The 13439-nt window shown below is 43.1% G+C and overlaps 1 protein-coding gene across 7 annotated transcripts in view; it reads left to right on the forward strand.

Annotated features, from left to right (window-relative positions):
- DAAM1 (dishevelled associated activator of morphogenesis 1) overlaps window positions 1–13439 on the forward strand; it is a 113580-nt gene that overhangs the window by 70226 nt on the left and 29915 nt on the right. For 6 of the 7 annotated variants that reach the window (XM_075614798.1, XM_075614799.1, XM_075614797.1 and 3 more), the window contains exons 4-14: window positions 626–697; window positions 5317–5411; window positions 6633–6966; window positions 7552–7662; window positions 7765–7868; window positions 8098–8164; window positions 8257–8374; window positions 9417–9552; window positions 10376–10434; window positions 11601–11788; window positions 12430–12729. In XM_075614798.1, the coding sequence (XP_075470913.1) occupies window positions 626–697; window positions 5317–5411; window positions 6633–6966; window positions 7552–7662; window positions 7765–7868; window positions 8098–8164; window positions 8257–8374; window positions 9417–9552; window positions 10376–10434; window positions 11601–11788; window positions 12430–12729 (1584 nt within the window). Of the gene's footprint in view, window positions 1–625; window positions 698–1067; window positions 1287–5316; window positions 5412–6632; window positions 6967–7551; window positions 7663–7764; window positions 7869–8097; window positions 8165–8256; window positions 8375–9416; window positions 9553–10375; window positions 10435–11600; window positions 11789–12429; window positions 12730–13439 lie in introns of those variants that run through there. The other variant, XM_075614803.1, reaches the window with a different exon arrangement.

The following is a 13439-nucleotide window of genomic DNA, read 5'->3' on the forward strand; positions in this document are numbered from 1 at the left end:
CTAATAGCATTGTACAAATCCATGTGTGGGGGCCGAAATAAATATTTTTTTTATTGTATATGATGACTATCGGCAATTTCAGACATGCTTGCAAACGTTTTTTCGTAGCCTATATCAGGGGAGCACAATCTTTCACCGCTGCGTTTCCCTCCCTGCTCGTGCCCCCCCCCCCATCCCTTATCTTGTCTCTGTAGTCAAATGACGCTGCGGGGTCACGTGACGTTGCTCCGCGATGTCATTTGACGTCACGTTGCCCTGGTGACGCATCGGCCCAGGTAAGGGAAGTTGCAGAGGCCTCACTCGATCCCCTTGGCATTTAATTTAAATGCCTCGGGGAAGAGCGCGGGGCCTCTGCAAAATCTTACGCCCCCCCAAATTTGCACACCCCTGGCCTACATCATGGTTGCATAGTAGATAAGGTTGGAAAAAAAAAAGACATGCATCAATTAATATATCCAAATATTAATTCCAATGGTTTTTCAATTGTGATATGATGCGTTGCGAGAACTTTGTAATGAAAAATCTGCATGCAATAACGGAGCACACGAGCACACCCTTTGTTTTCCCAGCTTTGCACGTGCCCATGGAATTAGTACATTTTTATATTTGTGTTGCTCTTTTTCAGGATCAAGAAGAAAACAAAGGAGCGACCAGTTGGCCGGAGTTCTACATCGACCAGCTGAATTTAATGGCTGCAGTAAGTGTCCCTTTTTGCTCCTCTTGTTGGTTGTTTTGTTTGCGCACTGCACACGGGGAGCTTTTATTAGAATTCCCTTGAAAAAGTAACATGTTTGTTTACTGACCACAAAGTGCTTTCAGAATATTGTATTTCATCACGTGGGGCTATAAATAGATCATAAAAAATGTATTGTTAAATATTGCGTGCTTTTCTTTGGAAGGGGTGGTTGGATGTAGATGGATTACAAGTAAATCTAGTTGGCAGCAAAGCTATAAAAGTCATAAAAAATCAATGGCACATAAAGTTAATTGTGCGTCCTGGAGCCACTGCTCGATTTTTATTAATTCAGAATTTTGCCTTTTTTTCCCCACTTTTGACCTCTTTGTTATGAAGTCCGGGGAAGACGGGTAGCAGACTTTATTCCCTCTCAACATGCAAGCGTGTCACTGTTTATTCTATCTATTCACCAGCCCCGCCGTCCTTGTTTTTCCATTTGCCGTAATCGCTGTCTATTGAATGGGTCACAGTGATAACACAAACAAGGAAGGGCATAGTGGACATAAGCTCAGGGAACAGCTGCTGAGCAACTGCAGTGGAAACCCGCCAGGTGAATACTCCAGATACAAGGAATATTTCCTAACGACTTCCAAGATAACTTTAACGAGAGGGATTTCATAGAGAAGCAGATGCTTTTCTTTGCCGCTTCCATGCGCGTTGTGCAACCGCTTTCTAGGAGCAGCTGGGCGTTTTTTTTTTTTTTTTTATGATCACCCCTTTAACTTTTGGTTTCTCAACTGTCATCCTCAAGGGCCACCAACAGGACAGGTTTTCAGGATATCCCAGCCTCGGCACAGGCGGCTCAGTCTTAGATTGAGCATCTGTGATGCAGCTGGGATATCCTGAAAACCTGTCCTGTTGAGGGCAGTTCTTAAGGTTTGTAGTTGAGAACCCCTGCTTTAACAGTTTAGGAAGTGAACTCAATATAAGAAAGGGGGCCATGAGAGAGGGTAAAACGTGTGTGTGCGTGTGTGTGCGTGTGTGTGCGTGTGTGTGCGTGTGTGTATTACAGGATGGCCTCTTGTAGCTGGAGATGTTTTGGGACAATTGCTCGGCCCACTGCAACAACACAATTGATAAAGGGTCACACGCTGAGCGGGTCACACGCTGAGCAGATCACACTGGAGCCGGGAAGACATTTTAATGTTGGTTTGTTGTAGCAGAATTGAGAAATCGCACAATGTTTCGGGGGAAAACGATATGATCTGTCCAGTGTGCGACAGAAATACCTTTCCAATAATTGTGTACATTCCTAAAGCTCTGTGCCAAGGTATTTTCACCTGCTTTGTCCTGTTGCCAATATTCCCAGCAGTTTCAGCTGCAAACTGTAACAAGTTAATGTTACCTTCGTAATATAAGGATACATTGTAGCTGCTGAGTTACACCGACTGAAGCAGCCATTAGTTAGTCACACTATAAGGATTTTTACAGATTTAGAACAGGAGCACCAAACGATCGCCAGCTTAGGTAAGAATGTAGAATTATACATAGTCACACGCTTTACATATAAGCATAAGAAAAATAGAAGAAAGGCGGAAATGTAGCATTGCTGCTGTAATGGGGTGTATCAAATACAGCATCTGTCTTTCATTCTTCCCTTAACGTCAGGAAAACTGCCGAGTCTTAGTTACTGTAAACTCCCAAACCGATGCAGCCACATTTCCTTCCTGTGAAATGCATTTGCTTTAAGTTCATAAATCACCCAGTGTCAAACGGAGAGGGGAAATTAGTCATTTCTTTTATATACCATTAGCATGCATTTAAGAAACACATCTTCTTAAGGTACCGGTGTGACATTGGATGCAGAAATGCAAACTTGGCCATAAATGCCCCCCATGGTGTGTTTGTAATTACCGCGGTCCTTCCTTTTCCAAGCTTGCACATCCACGTGTGTTGAAAAGTATCCAAAATGAAGCGGGGTTCTTGAAGTGTCTGTTGCTTTTGCCGGTCTCCGCTATGCAGTTGCAATAAACAGTGGTCCAGTCGTCTTGAACAGAAGTTGTGCTACTTTGCCTGATTTTTCAATAAATTCTAAACTTCGCAGCTAAGTGCGTGACCTGATTTTAGGAAGGCTTCCTACAATATGAGCTCTAAAATAAAATTAAAAAAAAAGGAAAGTGGACAGTCTTTCCAAATAATAAGATCCTTTCATCCTTTAAAAAAAAAAAAAATAAAAAAAAAAAAGTGAAAGACTGCGCTTATAGCGTCTGGCGACGCGACGTCGCGCCAAAACAAATCCATTGAATCCGTCGCATGCGCTTATAGTAAGCGCGACGGAGCGACCAAAAATTTGGAAGCTCAGTGAAATTTTATTTTGTTTTTGAGACAGTCGCCACATGTGACTGTCTCTAAACCAATCAGAGCACTGCCCTCCTCCTTGGTGACGTCACTGGCCTTGTCGCCAGCGACGTCGCTTAAAACTAAAGTTCAACTTTTGCCAGTGGTGACGGGTGACATCATCGGTCGCGTCGCCGGCACTATAAACGCGGCCTAAGTGTGAATACAAGACATGGTAGATATGCAAATAAAAAAATAGTGCTACTGAGTACTGTTTAGAACCATCATACTTTGATATACATGATATATATATATATATAATATATACAGTGTTCGACAAACCTATACATTTGCACGCCCCGGGCGAGTGGTTTTAACATCGTGGCGAGCTCCTATTGGCCCAAGTAGCACACGTGTGGTACTAGGTGGCGAGTAGATTTTTTTTTGTTCGGCGAGTAGATTTTTTGGTGATTTGTCGACCACTGAATATATATATATATATATATATATATATATATATATATATATATATATATATATATATATATATATATATATATATATATATATATTATATAAATATTTATTTTTCCGGTCTGGTGTGCCATAGAGAAAATGTATTGTGCCGCTCTCGCCTCTCCCCGTAAACGGGCTGTATGAGACTTAGATGGAGATGAGCAAGTCTGGGTTCTTCAAATCCCATCATTGAATCCAAGACTTGGATCCCCATGCACAAGGCAAACGGAAAACAAAAGAACTTTTCTTTTTTTTATAGATTTTGTCACTTAATTATTAAGCACTTCTGGGTTATAACTGCACTGTAGCTCATAGATAGCACATATATAGTACATAGCACATATATAGTACATAGCACAGTACATAGCACATATATAGTACATAGCACAGTACATAGCACATATATAGTACATAGCACATATATAGTACATAGCACATATATAGTACATAGCACATATATAGTGTTTCTTAATTTTAACCCCTTCGGCTACTGCCCTAGTGGTCACAGCTGCGCGTGCTGGTGCGTCTGGCTGCGCGTGCACCCGTTTCAGCCGCGACCTGTGGTCTGCAGCTGCACTTGCATTGGAGAGCAGGAGATCTGACAGGGATGGGGCGCGGACGCGGCCATGACGTGATGCGGCCATGACGTGATGCGGCCATGACGTGATGCGGCCATGACGTGATGCGGCCATGACGTGATGCGGCCATGACGTGATGCGGCCATGACGTGATGCGGCTGGTTTGCACTCATTGGCTGAACCGCCGCTGTGACGTGGGCAAAGTTCGGCCACCGCGCCAAAAGTCTTGTCTTTTGGCCAAGGCGGTCGCATCGCGGCTTGTGCGCCCACGCACGTCGACTGGGGCCTGCCCCATAGAGGGGCTGTGCTCTGCGTGTGGCGCACACGCCATAGCGCGCAGCAGCGGCCCCTGGGGACATGGCATTAGGCCTTGCGTACATGTCACGCACCCCATGCTGTCGGCTGCAGTGTTTTTTGTTTCCTTTTCTCTCTCTGCAGTGGAGGAAATACATAAACCTGTAACATTGGGAGTGTAGGAACCCGCTGAGGGTGCGAGATCGTCTGATCATGTGACCAGCAGTCACTAGATACATTTGGTGCGCTGCTAGAGAGAGGGCAGGGCTCAAAAAAGGGGTGCGCCAGGGCCTGTTTCAGAAAAGGAAGGGGATGTGACTTTGTAAATGGTTGCTATAGAGACAAAAAATGCTTGTTACATTATAATACATTAATAATGTCATTCACAGTGGCTGTTTAAAAAAAAAAATGCTACAAGTATTTTCTTATAGTACAGAGCTAATTTATTTAAAAAAAAAACGCATGTAGGATATTTCTTGGTCTGCAGCTTTAAGGGGAATTGTTGCTTTAAGCAATGTTACTGTTCGAAGTAAAGAACAAATAAATTTTTCTACAAAAAGATACCAGTAAGGCTGATATTCATCAGTCTCTGCTCTCTTGTTTACAACAGATGGATTAACTTGGCCCAAAATCCGTTCCTGCTGTCATCCAATCTGAGCCCTCCTAAAATATGCCCCAAACTGCGGCTGCAACGCTCTATTTGTAGTAACTGTTGCTGGAAATGTTTAAAATAAAAGACCGTTTACTTCTCTTTCTGTTCCGGTCCATCAGTACATTTAAGCGTGGTTTTAGGTTTGTGGGGTAGCTGTTAAACAAAGGCGCTGGTAACAATGTCCCCATTAAACATGGCGAATTATGCAAATGTATCGCGTAACCGCTGCTCCTTCTTTTTAACCCCTTTCTTCCTCTGCGCAGAGAAGAACACTGCTGGCCCTGGAAAAGGAAGAGGAAGACGAAAGGAACAAAACGATAGAAAGTTTGAAGACCGCACTGCGAACGAAACCTATGAGGCAATGACATTTACGCTGTATTACTGTACACTGCGCTGCTCCCTTATTTGAGTTTTTAAGGGTAGATTTCTTTGCATCACATTTGTAATTTGGTTGTGGAAATGTGTAGACTTAAGGTAGATTTGGGTTGGATCATTCGCTTCCTTTTGTTAATTTAACCTCCTTTGAAGCTCTGTGTCCTATTCCTCTCACACAGGGGTGGGCAACTCCAGTCCTCAAGGGCCAGCGTCAGGTTTTTATGATATCCCTGCTTCAGCACAGGTGGCTCACCTGTGCTGAAGCAGGGATATCCTGACGACCTGACCTGTTGGTGGCTCTTGAGGACTGGAGTTGCCCACCCCTGCTCAAACATCTTCCCCAATTATGTTATAGTGGTGTTAAAGTCCCTTCAACAGCAAATATAGTTGTTGACATTTTTGAACGGACACAACTTGGTCCAGAAGGATGCTCCTGCAATCAATTAGCCTGTTTCCATCACGTATTAATCCTTTGATGCTGCAAAAGGCAGAGGCGATTGCACACCTTTTTTATCATGTCAGATCCATCTCTTCGCTCAGACTCTCCTTAACTCTGCTTTGCACTCAAGCTGGTCTTTACTATAACATCTGATGTGTACGCAGCAGGCACGATGTGGTCTGTTTCCCCACACAGGTTCCAACTTTTGTGGGGTTTTTTACATTGTGCATCCTCTACTAGAAATATATCATAAATATTTCTTCCACGAACACTTAATGATGAAATCGGTGCCTATTACCCACTCATCAGACTTTTGCTAACAAAAGGGTGTGACTGATCCCAGGCAGAATCGTGCCCTGAGCTCGTGGAGGGAACACACGCCCCAAGGCCAATAAGGCTCCAAACTACACCTCCGGTGTGTGCAGACAGCATGGGGGTTATAGCCGTCACTCACTGCGGGAGCTTCCAAAGTCACGACCCACAATGCCTCACTGCTGTGGATGCAAAGCAAGGACTTTGGAAGTGCCAGTTGTAATTGACCGCTATACCAACCACGCTAAGGGGCAGTTTGGGGCTTTAATACGTATGTTTTTGGTGAACACCTTGGAGACCCCTGGCGTTCCCAAACCCCCTGTTGGAGAATCACTGGTTTAGCAGAATAAAGCAAACCCCACTAAGTAACATGTTCTTTGTATCTAAATGGGTATCCATTATTATTCTGGTTTTCACATATTTTTTTTCCGATGTGTTCTTTCATTTTCACAGGTTTGTGACAAGATTCATCGACTTGGACGGATTAACATGTATCTTAAACTTCCTAAAAAGCATGGACTATGACATTGCAGAGTCTCAAATCCATACCTCTCTCATTGGCTGCATTAAGGCGCTAATGAACAACTCTCAGGGACGGGCCCATGTCTTGGCCCACTCGGAGAGTATTAATGTGATCGCTCAAAGTCTCGGCACAGAGAACATTAAAACTAAGGTAGCGGTGCTGGAAATAATGGGAGCCGTCTGCTTGGTCCCTGGAGGTCACAAGAAGGTTTTAGAGGCCATGCTGCACTATCAGAAATATGCCAGCGAACGGACACGCTTCCAGGTACCTATTTTATGATGTACTCAATATACAGAACTATATAGATATATATCTATAGGAAGGGTTTTGGATATGAGGTCCCTGGTTCAATCCGGAACGAGTTTCCCCTCCCCCCTGAAGATTCAAGTCAAAATCTTTAGAAGACTTAAAAAAAAAAAAAAAGATTGGCTCTAGGGTTGAGGAAAATAATACAAATCAAAGTTCATGTGTAAGCCAAGATTTTAGGGCAAATTGATAATGTCCAAATGGATCAAAAACTGGTACAGAGACGTTGGCATACATCCAGGACTGGGTATACCGTCACCCTATAGCATCTCATGCTGGAATGTAGTCATTAGTGCATTATGTGAAGTTCAACAGCACGAGATTCTGGTCCCTTTTCGATGTCGGTGTCTGTCTGTCTCACTTTTAGTGAGCAGTACTAGTCCAACCTTAACATTTTTATAACTGTAATATATAATGTTGTCAACATCATATTGTTTTTACCCTGGACATACTTCTTGAAAATGAGGTAACACAATGTATTGTGCGCTGTCAAAAATATTTAACCACGTAATAAACTTGACATCTGTGTCTGCATTTTTCCAGACCCTTATTAATGATTTAGATCGAAGCACAGGAAGATATCGGGATGAAGTAAATCTTAAGACCGCGATCATGTCCTTTATCAACGCCGTTCTTAGCCAAGGAGCGGGTGTGGTAAGGATCTCCTTTGTTTAAAAAATAAAATAAAAATCTAGACACAAAAGCCTGTATGTGTGCTCAGCATCTCCTGCTTTCTCTGTCGCGGTTTGTTTTCAGGAAAGCTTGGATTTTAGACTTCATCTTCGATACGAATTCCTGATGTTGGGAATCCAGCCGGTAATAGATAAACTGCGGGAACATGACAATTCAACGCTAGACAGGTACAGAATTCCAAAGCTTGGGTCTTTCCCACATTCACAGGAGCGGCCTGCACTGTGGTGTGCTAAGAAAGCTGAAATAGCAAGCCGTATATAATCAATCTTGTGTCCTATTTTGTTTGTCCTTCTTTAATAATTGGAAGCGGTTGTCTGAAATTTCAGCTTTTATATAAAACATTTATTTTTTTTAATCCGTTCAGGTAATAATCCAGGCTTTTACATTTTATTCTAGGCATTTAGATTTTTTTGAAATGCTGAGGAATGAAGATGATCTCGAATTTGCCAAAAGATTTGAGTTGGTATGTATTCTGCCCTCCGTCACTTTGAAGGGGAGGGGGAAAAATGTGAATTGATCTTTGGTTTTTCTGATATGGGATTTTGCTTTGTACAGATCCATATTGACACTAAAAGCGCGACTCAGATGTTTGAGCTAACAAGAAAGAGGTTAACGCACACGGATTCCTACCCTCACTTTATGTCTGTGCTCCACCACTGCCTCCAAATGCCTTGTAAGTATATTCTCACTGGCGGGTGTGAACGGAACTCGCGTTGGTTGATCCACACATGATGGGTAATGCATTGAAGTAGTCAAACGAAAGGTGGACAAGTACGTCTACTGAGGGATGGAACCAGTATGGTCTCTTTTTTGTGTGTGACTCCAACACAGGGGTGGACAGCTCCAGTCCTGAAGGGCCACCAACAGGCCAGGTTTTAAGGCTATCCTGCTTCAGCTCGGTGATTGTCAGAATGACTGAAGCAGGGATATCCCTAATACCTGGCCTGTTGGTGGCTCTTGAGGACTGGAGTTGTCCACCGCTGCTCCCAACATATCCCACTTCCTAATACAATATGGGAGGGCGCACAATATCCTGGTATTACAGAGGAGTACATACGTCCCAAGTAGTTCATGCTCCAGAACGGGTTTTTGGCAAACACAAAGGAAATCGCACCACCCTTCCATGTTAATCTGCTGTTTGAAATCGCATACTATTATTATTATTATTTCATAGAGCGCTTTTCTCCCAATGGGCTCAAAGCGCTTCACAATTAAAGTATAGCGCGCGGTACGCAGCACACATACAGTGCATTCAATCAACGCACACAGCTATTCTTTCCCTTAGAAGAAAAATCACTTTATACTGCCATTATTTTGAATATTTAATATGGAACACTTTTGCCCAGTGTTTTTACCATTTGACATATTTGCTTATTCATGCAACGTCTGCACCAATGTCCCTGGTTGAGCTATTCTCTAGCATGCAGAAATCTGTGTGTCTCTATTCGAACCGGTTACAATGTTGGTGCATATTTCTATTAACAGAACATATGTTACTTATAAAGTGGATTTGGGGGGGGGGGGGTGGGGGGGAAACCTTGTTTCAGTTGCTTCATAGTCAAGTGTATATGATAATGGACCTTGTTGAAATCTTTCGTATGTTCAAGGTTGAGCCTGAACAATAAGCGAAGTGTCTGTGCTGTACAGAACAGATACAAATAAGTTTGACAGTTTGACCTGTCTACAGTGATTCTGCTTGTTCTTTTGTTTCCTAGATAAAAGAAGTAACACTGTCCATTACTGGCTGCTACTGGACAGAATAGTACAGCAAATAGTTATCCAGAATGACAAAGGGCAGGATCCTGACCTCTCTCCGCTGGAAAATTTTAATGTTAAAAATGTTGTTCGAATGTGAGTAACTCTTACACCTGAATGCCCTATACCGGTGGAGGCCGACGCCAGTCCTCAATGGCCACCAACAGGTCAGGTTTTAAGGATATCCCAGCTTCAGTACAGGCGGCTCAGTCGAAGACTGGACCACCGGTGCTGAAGCTGGGACTGATTGAGCCCTCTGTGCTGAAGCTTGGATATCCTTAAAACCTGGCCTGTTGGTGGCCCTTGAGGACACGAGTTGGCCTCCCCTGCCGTATACAATTTGAGTAATTGCTTCAGATGATTTTGGTAAAAGCAGCAGGGTGTCATTTCGGTAGCACTACGTATGTAGGTATATATTGGTATGTTAAAGTGTAAAAAAAAAATGGAGTATATAAGTCTTTGGCTACGGATAACCATAATGAAGAATAACTGGAGATATTTTTAACTGCATCGGAGACGGGCAAGGAATAAGAAGTATTGGAAAATACAAAGGCAAGGAATCTGTGTTACGGTTCATACAAGAGGTTATAGCGAGACAGCTGATCAATAGCACATTCTTGGAAGAATAGGTGAATATAATTATCCAATGATGCCCATGGATAAACTATTCATAATCAATATTCCATGTTTCCCATGTATAATTATACTAGTTTATTTAATATAGAGCCAACAGTAGATTTTATATGCCAAAACATAGGAAGATGATGGCTTAACCAAAGGTCACACAAAGTAGCCTTTAGATTTTGCACTTTCAGGCTTCGGGATATTTGCTGCTTTGCCCAATAGGCGTCTGACACATGTATTTATTTGGACATATGATGATGTTAATGCCACACTGATATTCTGTATTGTCCCACAGGTTGGTTAATGAAAACGAAGTCAAGCAATGGAAAGAACAAGCCGAAAAGATGAGAAAAGGTGAACTATTTTAAATGTTAACTCTACGTTTGAAGCCAAAATATATAACAACGGATATAATTGAAGCTATTAGAAAACAAAAACTGCCAGAATTACTCTATAGAGGAGGTCAATATCAAAGTATGAGGCTGTAAAAGTGGACCAAAAAAACTGCACCGGATGTGTCAAATTCCATGAAATCAGCGGGCTTTGGGCCATATTTACTGAGCAGTCTTGTGCCATAAAGGTACCATCTGGCGATGGGAGAGACCTTACCGCCCAAGTAAGTCAATGCGCTGTATGAAGACTTCCAGCACTGGATGGTGTTTTATTGCAGAAGGCTGCTTGGTAAATATGGGCCTTTAATGTTTTAATACATTGGGGCAGATTCTTTTCTCCACTCTTGCCTTGGTTTTGGAGCTAGGAGAGTTTGTGATGCATCATTATTTATTTATATATATTATTATAATAATAATAATATGTACAAAAGGTTAAAACTACAAAACTAGAGGTAGAAAACTCGCAAACATCCTTGTTAAAAGTACATTGCCGAGTAAAAACTCAAATAGGAAAGTCCTCAGCGGAATGCACTTCACCCGGCTGTCACCATCAGTGGCTGATGCTTTCTCAGTCGCGGCTCGTGTCTACAGCAATCCCAGGCTCCAGGTGAGTGAAAGATGTGCCTATCTGCTGGTGCATCTTCACGCTCTGCTCACGCTCTCACCAGAGCTTAGCGGGACACGGTATTGGTCGCCGGCTACGGAGGCAGGGTGAAGGAGGATTCCTTTCGTTGATGCAGCAAGGATGACTGAACAAATGTCCTACGCGTTTCGTAGCCGCTAATGGCTACTTCATCAGGGATCATTAGTTTGAGGGCCTTTAGTTTAGAGTCTGTGTGTGTGTGTGTGTGTGTGTGTGTGTGTGTGTGTGTGCGCGCACAACCACACACCAAACACACACACCCATCCCCCCCACACCACAACTCACACCCCACCCCCCTTCAAAATCGTTTCACACGAAGATTCCAGTGAGTGGCAAAATGTATATTGATACTCCGTATCGCACAGTAACACATTTCTTTTCGGTGGGGAATTTCACATTTTCCCACCGAACAAGATCCGCTGCTTTTCTTTAGACGTTCACGGGCAATGACACATCTCCCTCGACCCCCCCCATCCCCATTGCAGAGCACCACGAATTGCAGCAGAAGTTGGAGAAGAAAGAAAGAGAATGCGATGCAAAGACTCAAGAGAAGGATGAGATGATGCAGACCCTGAATAAAATGAAAGAAAAACTGGAGAAAGAGTCCACCGAGTATAAGCAAGTGAAACAGCAGGTGGTGGAACTCTCCGCTCAGATCCAGGAGTTTAACAGGGTAAGGAAGCCTTGCACGCTTCCAGTGTGTGCTTAATCTACAACGGAGAATACTGGTCCTGCAGTCCAAGGATTTATGGAGAACCATCTCTAATTCCGAGGCCATCCATTTTCTAAACAAGCCGAGGTCTTCCTAAAACTGTCGAGCTAGGACTCAGTCTGTGACTTGTTTCATTTCGATGTTTTTTTGATCTCTACGAAGTACAGTACTAGAGTGTCCTTTATATGGAAGAGTATAGATATACTATATATAGTATACTATATATAGTATGGAAGAAATAAATGATGTCCTGAGTCATTGTCAACCTGTACACCAGGGGTGGCCGACTCCAGTCCTCAAGGGCCACCAAGAGACCAGGTATTTCGGGATATCACTGCTTCAGCACAGGCGGCTCAGTGGAGCAGGGATATCCTTAAAACCTGACCTGTTGGTGGCCCTTGAGGACTGGAGTTGACCACCCCTGCTGTACACCATATTCAAATGTTTTATCCATCAAATTTGGAAATGCACACTCTTCTATTTAATTTAAGATGGTATATGTCAGAACACATGGAAGTTAAGTAACTTACAAGGTCTTAGCTGAGCTGAAGCGTGTGGGTTACCCAATGTACATGTAACTCCCCTTTTGGTCTATGTTTCAGAGAGCGGTCTGTGCGCCTGTTCCTGGGGGCCCCCCTCTTCCTCCTGGAGCACCCGGCGGACCCATATCATTCCCTTTTGGGATCCCCGTGCCACCTCCTCCCCCACCTCCTTTGCCTGGTGGAATAGCCCCTCCTCCTCCCCCACCGCCCCCCCCAGGAGGCCCCCCGCCTCCCCCTGGCCCCCCTCCTTTAGGGGGATTAGCAACTCCTGGAGCACCTCTGGGTGCAGCACTGAAAAGGAAAAATATTCCACAACCAACAAACCCCCTCAAGTCCTTCAACTGGTCTAAATTGCCAGAGGTAAGCACCCTACGCACCCTACGCACATCTCTTCTACTGCGCTGGTCTTTGTTCAACTTCATCACAAATAGAATTCTTTCTGCAAAATACTTTTTAGCCGGGGGAGATGTTTGTATTAAAGATATCATCTACATATCTAGAGATATATATATTATTATTTATCAATATATCAAAAATTAGAAGAAAATATGTTTTTAACACCTATACCTTCTAGCTAGAAGCGCATTCACTGTAGCACTCCTGCGACAGTTAAAATATAACTTTTATTAAGTCTCATATAAAATAAATAATCTATTTTATATGAGACTTAATAAAAGTTATATTTTAACTGCCCCAGGAGTGCTACAGTGAATGCGCTTCTAGCTAGAAGGTATAGGTGTTAAAAACGTCTTTTCTTCTAATTTTTGATATATTTATCATATATAGCTCATAGTATGCACCCGATACCAATCTTGGCATTTGTGGACGAATCCATAACTCAATACTCATTGTTCACACAACTTGTGAGCAGTATATGTCATTTGTGTTTTTATTATTTATCAAGCAGAGACAATCTTTGAAGGCTTGCTTATAACGTATAACTTGGCTTACAAATCTCTCTAGCAGTCCAAGCTAAAAGTAGGGGGGTAAAGGTTTCTCCTCTTATATCCCCCTGCTCTAAGCCACACGTAGGTCACAGCCGTATACGCACAACTAGCGCTGAGTGCAAG

The sequence above is a fragment of the Ascaphus truei genome, chromosome 9 (assembly GCF_040206685.1).
Source record: "Ascaphus truei isolate aAscTru1 chromosome 9, aAscTru1.hap1, whole genome shotgun sequence".
In the NCBI taxonomy this organism is placed as follows: Eukaryota; Metazoa; Chordata; class Amphibia; order Anura; family Ascaphidae; genus Ascaphus; species Ascaphus truei.